The sequence below is a fragment of the Bombina bombina genome, chromosome 1, assembly GCF_027579735.1.
Source record: "Bombina bombina isolate aBomBom1 chromosome 1, aBomBom1.pri, whole genome shotgun sequence".
NCBI classification, from domain to species: Eukaryota; Metazoa; Chordata; class Amphibia; order Anura; family Bombinatoridae; genus Bombina; species Bombina bombina.
The window spans coordinates 1,537,386,023-1,537,402,493 of NC_069499.1; the positions used below are offsets into that span (position 1 = coordinate 1,537,386,023).

General features: G+C 37.1%; 1 protein-coding gene across 1 annotated transcript in view; it reads right to left on the minus strand.

The window, feature by feature from the left end:
• LOC128654636 (myosin-3) overlaps positions 1-16,471 on the minus strand; it is a 156,585-nt gene that overhangs the window by 17,921 nt on the left and 122,193 nt on the right. Inside the window, exons 32-39 of the mRNA XM_053708659.1 lie at positions 12,130-12,295; positions 8,854-8,978; positions 7,741-8,049; positions 7,083-7,286; positions 5,016-5,141; positions 3,515-3,685; positions 103-207; positions 1-5 (exon numbers count right to left, since the gene is read on the minus strand). The exon at positions 1-5 is cut by the window's left edge and continues 91 nt beyond it. Coding sequence (XP_053564634.1) covers positions 1-5; positions 103-207; positions 3,515-3,685; positions 5,016-5,141; positions 7,083-7,286; positions 7,741-8,049; positions 8,854-8,978; positions 12,130-12,295 — 1,211 coding nt within the window. The remainder of the gene's footprint in view (positions 6-102; positions 208-3,514; positions 3,686-5,015; positions 5,142-7,082; positions 7,287-7,740; positions 8,050-8,853; positions 8,979-12,129; positions 12,296-16,471) is intronic.

The window sequence follows — 16,471 nt, forward strand, 5'->3', positions numbered from 1 at the left end:
TCAGACTATGATAAAGTTGATACCTTAGTTATTGAATACAGTACTACAATGATAGAACAAATTATAATTAAAAACCAAAAAAAAAACGTTCTCCATACAAACCTGGAAAACAAGCTCCTTCACGCGCCTTTCATATTTACGAATTCCCTTTATAACATCGGCACTCCTTTTCTGCTCTATATCAAGTTCGCCTTCAAGCTCTCTAATCTGGAAAAATTAATTCAGACACAATGAACAATAAATATAAAGACACTATGTGCTATGCATTGTTGTTATATTTAGTATTTGTTTGGTAGTCAAAGGGAAATGATCTGCATATTTTATAAAAAATAGATAGCATAATGGTTGTGTTCAAAGTGCAATTCAACATTTTCATTTCATTTTCTGCCTATTTGGATAAACTAGATTATAATTATACCTGTCAACACTAAATACAGCAACGGTTAGGTACAAATGCATGGCAAACAGTTAAAGGGACACTGTACCCAATTTTTTTCTTTCATGATTCAGATAGAGCATGCAATTTTAAACATCTTTCCAATTTACTCCTATTGTCAAATTTTCTTTATTCTCTTGGCATCTTTATTTGAAAAGCAAGAATTTAAGTTTAGATGCTGGCCCATTTTTTATGAACAACCTGGGTTGTCCTTGCTGATTGGACAGCACCAATAAACAAGTTCTGTCCATGGTTCTGAACCACAAATTGACTGGCTCCTTAGCTTAGATGTCTTCTTTTTCAAATAAAGAAAGCAAGAGAACGAAGAAAAATTGATAATAGGAGTAAATTAGAAAGTTGCTTAAAATTACTTGCTCTATATGAATCACAAAAGAAAAAAATTGGGTTCAGTGTCCCTTTAAATCAGAGATTTACTTTTTGGTGTGTGAAATGCGTGATGTCATTCCACCCTTTCCTCTTCATTTTTTCCCTGCTAATATCTCTTCTTCTAACCCACCTTCCTATCTCACTACATGAAAGACAAATTCAGTAAATAAACTACAGTAAGTACAGACTATACACATGATTCATACAGAGCATGCAATTTTAAACAACTGTCAAATTGAATCCTGTTATCTAATTTTCTTAATTCTCTTGGTATCCATTGTTGAAAATAATACATTGGTGGGCTCAGGAGCAGAAGTGCATTAATGGGACCTAGCTGCGGATTGGTAACTGCACATATTTGCCTCTTGTTATGTGCTCAGCTAGCTTCAACAAAGCATACTAAGAGAATTAAGCAAATTTGATAATAGAAGTAAATTGGAAAGTTATTTAAAATTGTAAAAATAAATTTGAATCCTTAAAGAAAAAAATGAGTTTTATATCCCTTTAAGGATTGATTAATTCTACATTTATTTAGTAAATATGGTAAAGAACAAGATCATGGTTTCCCAAATCCAGGAACCAGACCAGCCTTTTGGGATAGCCATGGATAAGAACAGGTTAATTAAGCATAATTACTTCCCTAGTTGGGAACCCTGTCTGTCTATAATGTGATGAATGGGGCCCTAAATATTTGTTATTGATTATAGCATTAAAATTGATAAGCCTCAATTTATCTAGAGTTAAAGCCCTTTACATTAAAGGGGCAATAAAATAAAAATGAAACTTTCATGATTTACACCAAATATCATGTAATTTTAAAAAACTTTCCCATTTATCTCCATTATCAAATTGTGCACAGTCTTTTTAAAATCACACTTTCTAAGGTGCCAGCTCTTACTGGGCATGTGCAAGAGTTTATGAGTTTATTAGCCTGTAATTGGTTGATGGCTGTCACATCATACAAGGGCCAGGGGAATGTAAGGAAACGTTATCAGTTGTCATAAAAAAATCTTATTTTAAATACAGAGAAAGTGTTATTCATTGTTTTTTTTTTTATTATCCATTTGTTGATTGTGTAATTCTGTTGTATTCAATGGGTTTTTAAGGTTGCTGACAAATTTTTCCAAAAAACTGTATATCCCAGTAGTGAGTGATTTGGGTGACATTCCTAAATTTCTATTTCTATTCCTGTTTTTTTTAAATTTATTTTATTTTATATTTTTATTATAATTAATCATTTCTTCCCTGCCAGTCACCTCTCTCCTTGTCCTAAGCAAAGCACAGGGCACATAAACTATACTGACTTGCAAATTTATGGCTTTTAACACCAAGGTCAGTTTTAGACAACAATGATAAAAATTGATCACTGCTATAAATGTCAAGGGTGAAGGAGGTACAGGTGTCAGGCTCTTGTCTACTACCTATTTTTATCGCTATTACTTTATTTACCTCTCTTCTTGTCCGTATAAATCATTAGACATTAAAACAAGACTTACTAGAAGTTTGGAAAGTAAAAGTATATAGCACCTACAAACGTCCTTAGAAAATTGTATGTTGTATCTTGAAACTATGGGCTCCATGTACTAAGCCGTCAATTCATCCGTCATTTTAGACGCGGATAAACTCGCCGTTACTCGCCGCGGGCGAAATGGTGTCCGCTGTCACTATGTACTAATAATCCCCCAATAAATAGACAAGTCTAGCCCGCCACGAGCAGTGGCGGATTATTGATAAATTTGACGTCTCGCTCGCCGCGACTAAGCTGATGTACTTTTAACTTTCAGTTGAATTGTCTGGCCAATTATTAACACGTGACATGCAAGGTGTCACGAACATCATAGTAGTCGCGGGAATAGAATTTTGCTCCTATAAAAGTTCAACTTATCTAAACAACTTTATTATTGTTCTAAATTTTTTGAAGAGTGATAACAGAGCGTTATTTTTGTAATATTTATTTACAATTTGGATATGGCTTCATCTGGATCTGATAATATATAAATATTAATATAAAAATAATTATAAAGATTGACAACTATACAATACAAATTTAAAATATAGATTACTCTTTAATTACAGTCGACAAATTTGGCGCAATTTATGTACATGGAAATGAGAGACAAATTAGACGCCAGTTATGCTGTACAATGCTGATATTACTGCCTTTTATATATGTCTAGACTGGCGTCTAGATTGACTTTCCTATTGTTTTGTACCTTGCCCGCCACCTAAAAGGTGGCGAGGCAAAAATAACGAGGTGGGAGCGGAAATTGTAGCGAGCGGACAAATAGATTTTTTAGTACATTCGTTTTTGGCGAGTTGGTGGTCAAATGTGTCTAATTACAGTGAAAAATGGAGAGGTAGCGAGGTTTGGCGGATAAGTACGCTCGCAATTTTAAAGATGCGAGTTTGAACATAGTTGACGACTTTGTACATATCAGTTTGCGAGTTTTGACGCGAGATTTGTTGCGGGTAGCTCGCTGACTGCTTAGTACATGGAGCCCTGAGTGTACTTAGTATTGTCTAGAACGACCAACACTTATCTGTCTTTATTATGGAAACTAACTGGGTATGAGGCTTTATATCAATGGGTCTTGCTTATCTATTGTTACTGCTGTTAATTATAATGTTGTAATCACTTTAGACACAACAAACTAATGGCTGCCATTCTCCTGCTCTAATTTAGACACATACCCTTGTTTCTAGCTTCTGCATTTGCTTTTTTCCTCCCTTCAGGGCCAATTGCTCAGCTTCTTCCAGGCGGAGCTGAAGGTCCTTCACGGTCTGATCAAGGTTTTTCTTCATCCTTTCCAGGTGAGCACTGGTGTCTTGTTCTTTCTTTAATTCTTCTGCCATCATTGCAGCCTATTAAAGAAAAGTATGTGTTAGGTGTATGGTTGTACTTGATGACTCGTCTCTATTGTATATGTTTGGGACAAGCATGAAGTTAATAGCATCAGCAATGAAATGTAGATTCCTAACTTTAAACATTATTGAGAAACATTCATTTTTTTTATTTAGCTGAAACTGAACATTTCAAAAACATTCTATATTTTTGTCCCATACAAAATATAACTATATTATATATCAGGCAGAAATGTTGCACAAACTAGCACAAATGCTTGATTCTTGAGCAGGAAACAACTGGTTATTGGTGGCTATGTGGGTATAACACGTCTGATTGCCTTGCTGGCTGTGTCCTGCTCAGAAGCATCAATGTATTGTTTTTCCGTGTTATTCTAACAAAAAAAAGAAGCACTGATCAAGCAGAGTACAATTTTCATGAAATATATCAGTGTGATTCTGCCTAAAAAGGGACAGTCTGTTCATGTGATATCAGACAATCCTCCTCTGGCAACCCCATAAAATTGTTTCAGTATATTGTGGGGCTAGTCAGTGAGGTGAATATATATTATATATCCTTCTAGCCATATGCAGGGGGTCCATGTTGGCTTTTCACCTTAGGGAGAGATTCTCCAACAGTGATAAGCATTAAAGGGACAAATTTAGGATGGCCCATCTAATCACAAACATATTATACCTTGAAGTAACATTACAGTCATTTTGTATATGTAGGCAGTACACCAACAATAACTGAACACTGCATTGCATATATTTATATAACACTGCATTGCAGTGGAACCCGGAACAAATTATGGCTGACATTTAAGAAGCACCAGGCGGGCAAGACTCGGTCCAGCGAACCTGTCCGCCCGGTATCAAGGCCAGCGGGTGCAATGCAGCCCCTTGCTAGCGTGCCCAATTGTGTGCCAGCAGAGGCTGTTAATCACCCCGGTTCGACTTGTCTGGGGTGATTTTGGTCCGCCAACTCAGAGCTGGCGTGTAGGTTAGGTATCAGCGATCTAATGAGCGCTGCTTCTTAACTATCGGCTGTAAGCTCGCTTATGCGAGCCTGCACTGAAGCTACATAAAGCTGCATCTCGCAGCTTTATGAATTTCGCCCGTTGTACCCTTGATAAAGGGCTGACTGTAAGACCAAAATGTTGGGATAAAAGATGTAAACAGGATTATACCGGTAATAAATTGCTTTGGATTTGAGTGTGTGAATAAAGTTATTGGATATAGATATTTAATTTTAAAATAATTTTCACTTAGCCTATTTTTAAAATTTTGTCACATTAATAGAATAAACAAAATATTGTACTAGATAGCATAGTAGTAGGTAAAATCTCACATCTGTAATGGCTTTTTTAGCTTTCTCTTCAGCATTTTTAGCTTCCTTGGTTGTATCTTCAATCTCTCCTTGCAGCAGTGAAACATCGCTCTCCAGCTTCTTCTTGGTGTTAATAAGACTGGTGTTCTACAAATATGAAGAGAGCATCAGTTACATGACTATAGGATGATAATCTGACGCTTTAAAATGCAAATAGTTTATACAAATATAAGACAACGTAAAAAATGTCAGAGTTGTATATTAAAAATAAGAAAAAGTATACAACAAAAACAAATTTCATATAGATTATAGATGCCTCTTCCTGTACAATTACAAGATGGACGAGAGAGAGGCAAAACTTTATTATTTACGCTTTATATAAGAACATATATATATATATATATATATATATATATATATATATTTAGTTCTTTTTTTCAGTCTTATATGCCAAAATAACTGTATATACATCCATACAATGTGCTAGATATATAGGGCTAGATTACAAGTGGATTGCAAACACAGCTGGCAAACTTTTAATGCGGGCGGGTTAGAGTGTGTATTACAAAGTAAATTGTGCGCGAGTAATACCGAACGCATGATAACTTCAGTACTGCGTATATTCGGACCTAGGGATGGGCGAATGTGTTAATATTCAAATTTGAATGTTAGAACGAATGTTATTGTAGAAATTCGATTTACATAAGAGAATGTTGATAAAAAACGAATATTCTTAAAAATTCGATTTTCGAATGTTATTTACAGTTTTCGAATGTCACATTCGAATTTGAATGTCACATTATTACATTTATAAAACACAATTGTTGACTAGAAACACTATTTTGAATTCGAATGTCACATTCAAATCGAATATCACATTCGAATCGAATATCACATTCGAATTTGAATTTGAATTTAAATTACATTTAAAAAACACAGTATTAGACTAGAAATACTATTTCAAATTCGAATGTCACATTGAAATCGAATATCACATTCGGATTATAATATTACATTTAAAACACAGTATTAGACTAGAAATACTATTTCAAATTTGAATGTGACAATCGAATGTAGCATTCAAATTCGAATATTACATTTATTAAACACAGTTGTAGACTAGAAATACTATTTTGAATTTGAATGTCACATTCAAATTTGAATATAACATTTCGAAATTGAATGAATACATAGCTGAACATCCTATTATTCGACCAAATATTTTCGAATTTTATTGAAAAATTTGAAAACAAAAATTCGAAAATAGAATGTTAGAATGTTATATAAACATTCAAAATTCAATTTGAATGAACAAATGTTTTACATTTCGAATTTTTAGAAACATTTCGCCGATCCCTATTCGGACCACATTAACTTCTCCCCCTAGACCTCAATGCAGTGGAATTTAAAAAAAACACTTATCACTTCAGCACTTTAGACCTACAGCGCTAAACTCAAAGTGAGTCATTAATATTTAACATTCCAATGCTATTTACTTTTTATTTTTAAACATATATTTAATAGTCCTAAAGCCCGTGAACATGGGCCATTTTCTCCAGTGCAGCTGTCCCGCCCGACCACGCCCGTCACGCACAAAACCCGCACCTCGATATATTTGAAATTTTGAATGTGGATATTCAATCTAATTATGAACATTTGCAAACGAACGTAACATTCAAAAACTGCAAATAACTTTTGTTTACCAAATTTTAATGAATTTTAATTTTTATTACCATATGATTATCCAAAACGAATGTCCACAGGTCTATTTGTTCTACCAAACATTCGCCCAAACCTAATATTGTATATATGAGTTTAACACTTTATTTTAATGTATCTGTGTTTTGTTCGGTGCACATTTTTTTTAACCCTTATGAGAGGACTTTACTCACGCAAACCTGATGCACAATAATTTAATTTGCAATCATGTGAACGCAATTACTTTTAACTTGTAATACGCTCACAAGTTAAACCAATAATATAGCATGCTACTTGTAATCTGGCCTATAATCCCTACGAGGTAGAATTTTTACACTTGATTAGACAGATCTCCTGCTTTTACATAATATTTTTCAAGAGTAAATATACCTGTGAGTGTAGTAGTTGAACACGTTCTGTGGTATCTAGAAGTTCCTGCTCAGCAATCTTTCTAGATCTCTCAGTCTGTTCTAGAGCAGCTCTCAACTCTTCAATCTCTGATAGCATCAGACTGCTTCTACGCTCCACTATGGACAGCTGCTCTTTCAAATCTTCCTGTCCTCGAATGGCATCATCCAGATGAATCTGAGTGTCCTAAATATTAAAAAAGAATTTCAATTGATGGATGCACCAGTTTTATTATTAAATATTAATAAAGAAACAAAAAAAAAACTTGAGCTATTGAAACTAGTAAATAAACTGATCACATGACAGCTATCTACTCGCATAAATAAATAGGGTTGTAGGTAAACAAAAAATGAGGAAACTAAAATGGTTGCGGAAAAATAATACTTCAGATCTTGACCAATAAATACAACCACAAGGTTAACTTGTTTTATTATATCTTTCTTTCTTTTTTCTATCTATTAGTAGATAGACAGACAAATTAATATATTGACAGATCGGTAGATAGACAATCAGAGAGACAGATAGATAAATAGATAGAGATAAGATAAAGTGAGTTAACCATGTGACTGTAAATGTTCAATATCTTCTTAGGCTTTATAACAGTATCTCTCAGCAGTCATTTTAGTTTAGATAGTCATACCTTAAGTTGGCTTTGAACATTTTTCAGGTATTTTTGAGCTTCTGCAGCTATACGATTTGAGTGGCTTAGTTGAATTTCCATTTCATTAAGGTCGCCCTCCATTTTCTTCTTAATCCTGACCGCTTCATTCCTGCTCCTTATTTCTGAATCCAGTGCTGTTTGCATATTTTCAATGACCCTTTGATAGTTTCTCTTCATCTGGTCAATTTCTTCATCTTTCTCAGCTACTTTTCTCTCAATGTCAGCTTTGACTTGGGTCAACTCCAACTGAATTCTAAGGATTTTGGCCTCTTCATGTTCAAGAGCTGCCTGTAATCATAAATAACATTAATATTATGCTAACCTTAAAGGGCCACTGTAAGTAAATATGTTCTATGCCTGTTACTAACTAACTATCCCAAATACGCTTTTTATCAATAGCATTTCATTAACATATCTCTACCGTATATCAGAAATCTTGTCTGCAAATTTAATTGTTTTCCAAACCCACTCCGTGGGTATCCTTTGCTCTGTACCAATCCGTTTACAATACCTAGGTTTCAAAATGGCGCTTTAAACACAAAGTTATTGGTTTAAGTATTTTGAACACGCAGTGCTGAAAATAGTGGGCAGGATAACGTGACATCATCGGCGAATAAAAGATATAACTTTTAGAATGTTATGAAAATTCGTTTTGGAGAAAACATAGGTCAGTAGGTTTTAATTAATGTTTATTAACTTTAATATGTTAGTTGTTTAGCTTAAAAATTATAACAGAAAGTAACCCTTTAAATATTTGTTTTAATTTTCTATATGTTGTCCTAAATTATTCTAAAACTAAATAAATATAGTAAAAGGGATCACATGCTTCTTTAATATAATTATTTTACTTAACATGGTCATAATAAATTCTATTATAAATCCATAATGCATTTTTTATATTTTGTGGGTTATTAAAGCTGTAGGAATTTATTATATATTATTATGTTATGTGTCATCCCTGTCAAATGTCACCTGGGCTTCGTGGTTTAATTATAGAGCCAGCCATGTTTATTATATATGTGTGTGTGTTTGTCATATTCCAGTAATTCCTATTTACTAGGACTTGGTTGTGTCTCTTTCATGAGAAGATACCTCGGCTTCTTCAAGAGACGCCTGCATCTCGCTTTTCTCCATTTCAATTTGCTTCTTAGATTTCTCCAGTTCATAGATAAATTTACTGCTTGATGATATCTGCTCCGTTAGGTCTGTAATCTCACCTGCAAAACAGTTTTCATCATCATTAGTATAGAAAACAAAGTCCATTTGATAACAGAAGTAGACTATAAAATTGTTTCAAACTGAATGGTCTGTCTAAATCATAAATTTAATTTTTATTTTACGGTCACTTTAATTGCCTACAATAATTAGTGAATTCATTAATTGGTTAATTGCGCTAAAGCCAAAAGTACGTTGGGAATACTTTAAATTCCTATGTTCTTCACTTAGAAGAAAATTTTCTTTTTAAATTAATATTTCTGAATATATATACCTATATATATATATAGGTGATAGAAGACAGCACTCACTGGTTTTGAAGTATAGCAACAATAGCTGTCCCTGAAACGTCACTTAAATAAAAGCTATTGTTGCTATACTTCAAGACCAGTGAGTGCTGTCTTCTATCACCTATACCTTAAAGGGACAGTCTACACCAGAATTTGTATTGTTTTAAAAGATAGATAATCCCTTTATTACCCATTCCCCAGTTTTGCATAACCAACACAGTTCTAATAATATACTTTTAACCTCTGTGATTATCTTGTATCTAAGCCTCTGCAAACTGCCCCTTTATTTCAGTTCTTTTGACAGACTTGCAGTCTAGCCAATCAGTGTCTGCTCCCAGATAACTTCACGTGCACGAGCACAGTGTTATCTATATGAAATACGTGAACTAACACCCTCTAGTGGTGAAAAACTGTTAAAATGCATTCTGAAAAGAGGTGGCCTTCAAGGTCTAAGAAATTAGCATATGAACCTCCTAGGTTAAGCTTTCAACTAAGAATACCAAGAGAACAAAGCAAAATTGGTGATAAAAGTAAATTAGAAAATTGTTTAAAATTACATGCTCTATCTGAATCATGAAAGTTTATTTTGGCTTAGACTGTCCCTTTATCCTGCATTCAGCACCCTGGCACCGGGATTCCTGTTAGTGAGAGTGCACCAGTCTCTTTGAATATATATATATATATATATACACACAGAGAGAAATGCACTCACAGGAACGAACAACCAGCTCAATACCATTGTTAGCCTGTTCTATGGCGATTTACCACCTGGGTGCAACTTCTTTAGCCCAGCAATGCTTTTCACAGAGTAGAACTTTCCTGTAGTATATCAGTCTGATCCCGCCTATTACGGTCAGTCCAGCGCTGAAATACCAGGCAATTCCTCTATGAACAAGGAACACAGCAACCCCAGACGATCGTTTCGGCCTTCATTGGGCCTTGTCAGTGAGGTGTAGCAGCATTCCTCTAAGCACACTGAGCAAGGAGTCCACGTCTGGTTGCCCCTTTTTCCCATAGGGAGACTAAATACACACAGAGAGAAATGCACTCACAGGAACGAACAACCAGCTCAATACCATTGTTAGCCTGTTCTATGGCTATGAGCTGGTTGTTCGTTCCTGTGAGTGCATTTCTCTCTGTGTATATATATATATATATATATATATATATATATATATATATAAATATATACATATATATATATATATATATATATATATATATATATATATATATATATATATATATATATATATATATATATATACTGTATATACATAAATATGTTTATAAGTATATGTATGTACATATAAAAATCTATTAAAAAATAAAAAGGATTTTAAAAGGACCCCCATTTTTTTCTTTCATGATTCAGATAGAGCATACTATTTTAAACAACTTTCCAATTTACTTCTGTTATCTAATTTGCTTCATTCTCTTGGTATCCTTATGTTGAAAAGCATATCTAGGCTAAGGAGCTTGGAGCTAGCTGCTGATTGGTGGCTGAACTTGCATGCCCATTTTCATTTGCTCACAAATGTGTTCAGATAGATCCTCGGAGTGCATTGCTGCTTCTTCAATAAAAGATACCAAAGAATGAAGAAAAATTGGTAACAGTTAATTGGAAAGTTGTTTCAAATGTATAAACTACCTGAATCATGAAATAAAATTTTAGGTTTTGGGTTTCATGTCCCTTTAAAGTATTTCTATTATCTATATGTGTGTGTGAGTGTTTATATTTGTGCACATACATATATATTTACACATAAAAACAGATAAATACACAAATATAGACATATATATAGACATATATACAGACACACACATATTATATATTACATTTTCCTAGATAAAAAAATGTATGGTGACAATGCAGCTCCCCAGCCCACTCTAACTTTCTTTTCTGCTTTTTCTATTTCAGAATACTTATTTTTTCTTTTGTGATTCAGATAGAGCGTGCAATTTTAAGCAACTTTCTGATGTACTCCTATTATCAATTTTTCTTCGTTGTCTTGCTATCTTTATTTGAAAAAGAAGGCATCTAAGGTTTTTTTTTTTGGTTCAGAACTCTGGACAGCACTTTTTATTGGTGGATGAATTTATCCACCAATCAGCAAGAAGAACCCAGGTTGTTCACCAAAAATTTACTCCTATTATCAAAAACATTTGATAATAGGAGTAAAATAGAAAGTTGCTTTAAATGTTATGCTCTATCTGAATCACGAAAGAAAACATTTGGGTTCAATGTCCCTTTAAAGGGACAGTCTACACCAGAATTTTTATTGTTTAAAAAGATAACTAACCCCTTTATTACCCATTCCCAAGTTTTGAATAACCAAAAAAGTTATTTTAATATATGTTTTACCTCTGTGATTACCTTGTATCTAAGCCTCTGCAGACTGCCCCGTTATCTCAGTGCTTTTGACAGACATGCAGTTTGGCCAATCAGTGCAGACTCCTAAATAACTCCATGGGAGTGAGCACAGTGTTATCTATATGACACACATGAACTAGTACTAACTGCGAAAAAACATTCAAAATGCTCATGCAAGCCTGCACCAAAGGCGCTCCGAAGTTGCATATGAAGTTTGATAAATGGAGCCCAATGTGTATATTTCTGGGTTTGTGTGTATGTGTAGGTTTATGACACATAGCTGATAAAGATTAATTCACTTGAAATTTGTTTATAAATAACTACATTTTTTTAAAATAAATTTAATTAATAAAAAAATGTCTTTGGGTATAAATGAAAAGTTTCATTTTGACTACTTGTTTGAAAAATTTGTACACCTCTGGTCCTTAGCAATGAGAATGGCTTGATATCATTGCATATTTAGCTAATCCAAGTAGCAAAATTACTCACTTTGTAAGTTTTTATTTTCACGCTTTATAGTTTCAAGTTGGTCCAATGATTCTTCATAAGCATTTTTCATTTTAAAGAGTTCTGTACTTAGAGACCTTGATTCCTTCAATGAAGATTCAAGTTCTGCTTGAGTCTCTTCGTATTTCATCTTCCACTCTGCCAGGACCTATGATAGCAACAAAAATACATAGTACATAATAACTGTTCCCATTTCCCTGTTATAATTAGTGTTTATTTGATTTTTAATTTAAAAGTCTAATGGATGTATAAATCATTTAGATTTGTATGAAAAAATACAAAACATTTGCAATTCTCCAAGGATGATTTTAGGATTAAACACAAAATTCTGTCTCTGACATACAAGGCCCTCAACTGCACTGCTCCCCCCTATATCTCAGATCTCGTCTCCAGATACTCTCCCTCCCGTCCCCTTCGCTCTGCTCACAATCTTCTACTCTGTTATTACCTCATCACACTCCCATTTACAGGACATCTCCAGACTGGCTCTCATCTTGTGGAACTCTCTGCCTCGCTCCACAAGACTCTCACCTAGTTTTGAAAGTGTAAAAAGCTCCCTAAAGACTCTTCTGTTCAGAGATGCATACAACCTACACTAACTTTTCTTAATCCCAGTTCTTTTACTCCATTGCTATCCCCTGAACCCCCTTAGCATGTAAGCCTAAGAGCCCAACTGTTTGCAGATCACCTTTGTCATGAGATGCAGGACATATGCAGGACACAGCAATGATGGTACAACTCTATTTTATTACAGAGCATAGCAATACACATCCAGACAGGTTGATTGTACTAAACTAACTGCGACACAGACACCGGACCTAAGCCCCGCCCACATGCTAGTGACATCACATCCTGCTATCATCACATCTTCCCCTTTTTCAAAGGCAAAGCATACATTTGCATATATTAAATAACAAGGTACACCAACAGGGTATACAACAACATTTTGTTTTAGAACATTATAAAAACAGATAGATTAGAAAACATGAACAAATAAATTACATCCTGACTTGGACATCGGGGTAGACTACCCTAGTCCACAGTGACCATGGGATTATTCTGCCCATACTTCCGGTCACTGTTCTAGCTAAAGTCAGTCCCTGTATCGGGCCGGAAGCCTCACCACTCTTCCGCTTGATGTAACTTTGCATGAACTGTCCTCTGATACAGAAGATGGTGAACAAGAGTCTGCTGGAGGCAAAGATATATCCCCGCTATGATCTTGCTGAGGGGAAGGCACCTCTCTTAGAACAGGAGATCCCACCGGCGGTGGTACTGAGGTATCCGGTTCCAGACTCTCAGGTACAGGCTGAAGATGTCTTCGGTTACGGCGTGTAACCGTCCCTCCCTCTGTAAGGACTGTGTAAGACCTTGGTTCTGGAGAGCGGCCCACTACCGTAGCAGGCGTCTTCCATTTCTTCTCATCATCCAGTTTAATTCTGACACTTTGGCCCGCTTTCAGTTCCTGTAAAGGCCTGACAGAATGTCTCCTGTCGTAGAAGAAACGATAACCCTTTTTGGCCTCTTCATCCCTCCTAAGGACTTCGTCCCGAGGAACAGGGCCAGGCGGCTTGAAGACACCCACTGAGGGTAAAGTGGTGCGAATCTGGCGTCCTAGCATCAGCTGTGCCGGGCTAAACCCGGTGGCTTGAATGGGCGTCGCCCTGTATGACAAGAGGGCTAGGTACGGTTCAGATTGCTTTAGGATGAATTTTGTTGTTTGAACTGCCCTTTCAGCCATTCCGTTGGCCTGCGGATAATGTGGACTTGACGTGGAATGTACAAAATCATATTCCCTGCTGAAAGCACTGAACTCTGTAGAAGCGAACTGCATGCCATTATCACTCACCAGCTCCATTGGAATGCCCCAGCGGGCGAACAAGCTCTTCAGGCGAATGATAACGGCCTGACTTGTGATATCATTCAGGGGTGCTATTTCCAAATACCTGGAATAGTAGTCGATAACAACAAGAAACTTTTTCCCGTGCAGTTCGCACAAATCAGCAGCTATTTTCTGCCACGGCCCCGCAGGCAGCGGAGTAGACATTAAGGGCTCCCTTCTCTGAGTAGGCCGGCGTTCCCGGCAAAAGGCACATTTAGACACGTGATTTGCAATGTCGGAGCTGATCCCAGGCCACCACACAGCTGTAGCTGCTCTTTCTCTGCACTTTGTAATGCCTAAGTGGCCATCGTGAATCCTGTTTAACATCTCCTTCCTCATGCTGACAGGAATTACAATACGGTCTTGGAACAGTACCAACCCCTCCAGCTCCGTGAGCTGTGACCTCTCTGGCTGGTAAGCATTTAAAGACATCCAGGCTGCCCGGCTCTCGGGCCAGCCATCTCTTATATACTTTATAACTTCTTGCAGATCTGTGTCCAAATATGTCTCTTTCTTTATCTCTTCCAGTTTCCTTGAAGAAATGGACTTAGAGGCCAGAACTGAATCAACATACACTTTTACATCCGACTCTGTGGAGGATTCTTCAGCAGCAGCCAGCGGGAGCCTGGACAGTGTATCTGCCACAACCAGCTGCTTCCCCGGCACATGCACTGCCTGAACATTGAACCTGAGTAGTCTCATTAAAAGTCTCTGGCATCTCAAGGGTGTTTTGTCGATGTCATAAGAATTGATAAGAGGGACTAGCGGTTTGTGGTCAGTTTCCAGACTAAATTTCTCCAAACCCACTAGATAGCGCTGAAAGCGCTCACAGGCCCAAACTGCAGCCAGGCACTCTTTCTCAATTTGAGCGTATTTTGACTCCGCAGCCGTCAGTGTGCGGGAACAGTAGGCGATGGGCTGTAGTTTGTTGTCATTCAGTTGCAGGAGTGCAGCCCCCAACCCATAACTGCTTGCATCAGCACTAACCACAGTCTTTTTTGAAGGGTCGTAGAACCCCAGCACTGGGGCAGACCCCAGCAGGGACTTAGCATGCAGGAACGCTTTTTCTTGTGAGGGTCCCCAGACCCAGGCAACATCTTTCTTAAGCAACTCTGTGATAGGGTGCAAAACTGTAGATAAATCTGGAAGAAACTTGCCCACGTAATTTACAAGGCCCAATATCTGTCTCAGCTCATGTACATCAGAAGGGCTTTTCATCTGTTCGATAGCCCGAATTTTCTCGGGGTCCGGCTTGATGCCATCCCCGTTGATGATATGCCCAAAGTAGCATAATTCAGTTTTGCTAAAATGACATTTTTCTTTATTCAGCTTCAGCCCAGACTCTTTGATAGCCTGCAGCACACAACTCAAACGCTGATCATGCTCCTCCACTGTAGACCCATACACTAGAATGTCGTCCATGACGACTGCTGTGCCCACGTGGCCACTCAGGAGAGAACTCATTTCCCTCTGAAAGATCTCAGGAGCGGAGGATATCCCAAAGGGAAGTCTGCAGAAACAGAACCGACCTACCGGAGTGATAAAGGTAGTCAGTTTGCGGCACTTTGGATCCAGGGGGATCTGCCAAAAGCCGCTAGAAGCGTCTAATGTGGAAATGAACTTCGCCCCAGCCAACTTCGGGGCTATATCTTCCAGTGTCGGCAGCACAAATCTCTCCCTCTTTACTGCCTCATTCAACCTTTTCAGGTCCACACAGATGCGCACCTTTCCGTTTTTCTTTGCAACTGGAACAATGGGGGCACACCAATCAGTTGCTTCAACAACCTCTTCAATAACCCCCATAGACTTCATGCGCATGAGCTCTTTCTCCACTTGAGGCATGAGCGGGAATGGAATTCTACGAGGAGTAGAAATACTGTACGGGACTGCGTCACTTTTAAGTGCTATACGGACAGGTTTGCAGCTCAGTAGGCCCAACTCGCCAAACATATCTTCAGAGATCTCATTCACTCTGGCCACGAGGCCCAAGTCACAGGCTGCTTTTCTGCTCAATAAACTGTTAACACACTGACCTCGGATCACATGCACCCACATGGTGAACTTCCTTTGTTTGTACTCACAGCTGGCCAGAAATTTCCCCACACAATCAATGCGGCCACCAGGACTATGAACATTTGTAGTAACCTTCGCCAGCTGGGGCTGTCGAGGCAGTTTCATAAATTCAGCAAAAGACATTACAGTGATATCAGCTCCTGTGTCAATCTTAAAATCAACATTGGCTCCCATTACAGTAAAGGTAACTTTCCAATCTTCCTCTGAGCTTGTCCGTTCCACAACAGACCCCACAAAAGACACTTCCTGACCCTCCTGGTCACTGTCCACCTGCATCTCCTTAATGTATTCAGTTTTACACACCACTTCAAAATGGCCTATTCTGTTACATTTTCTGCATCTTTTATCTCTGGCCGGGCATATAGCACT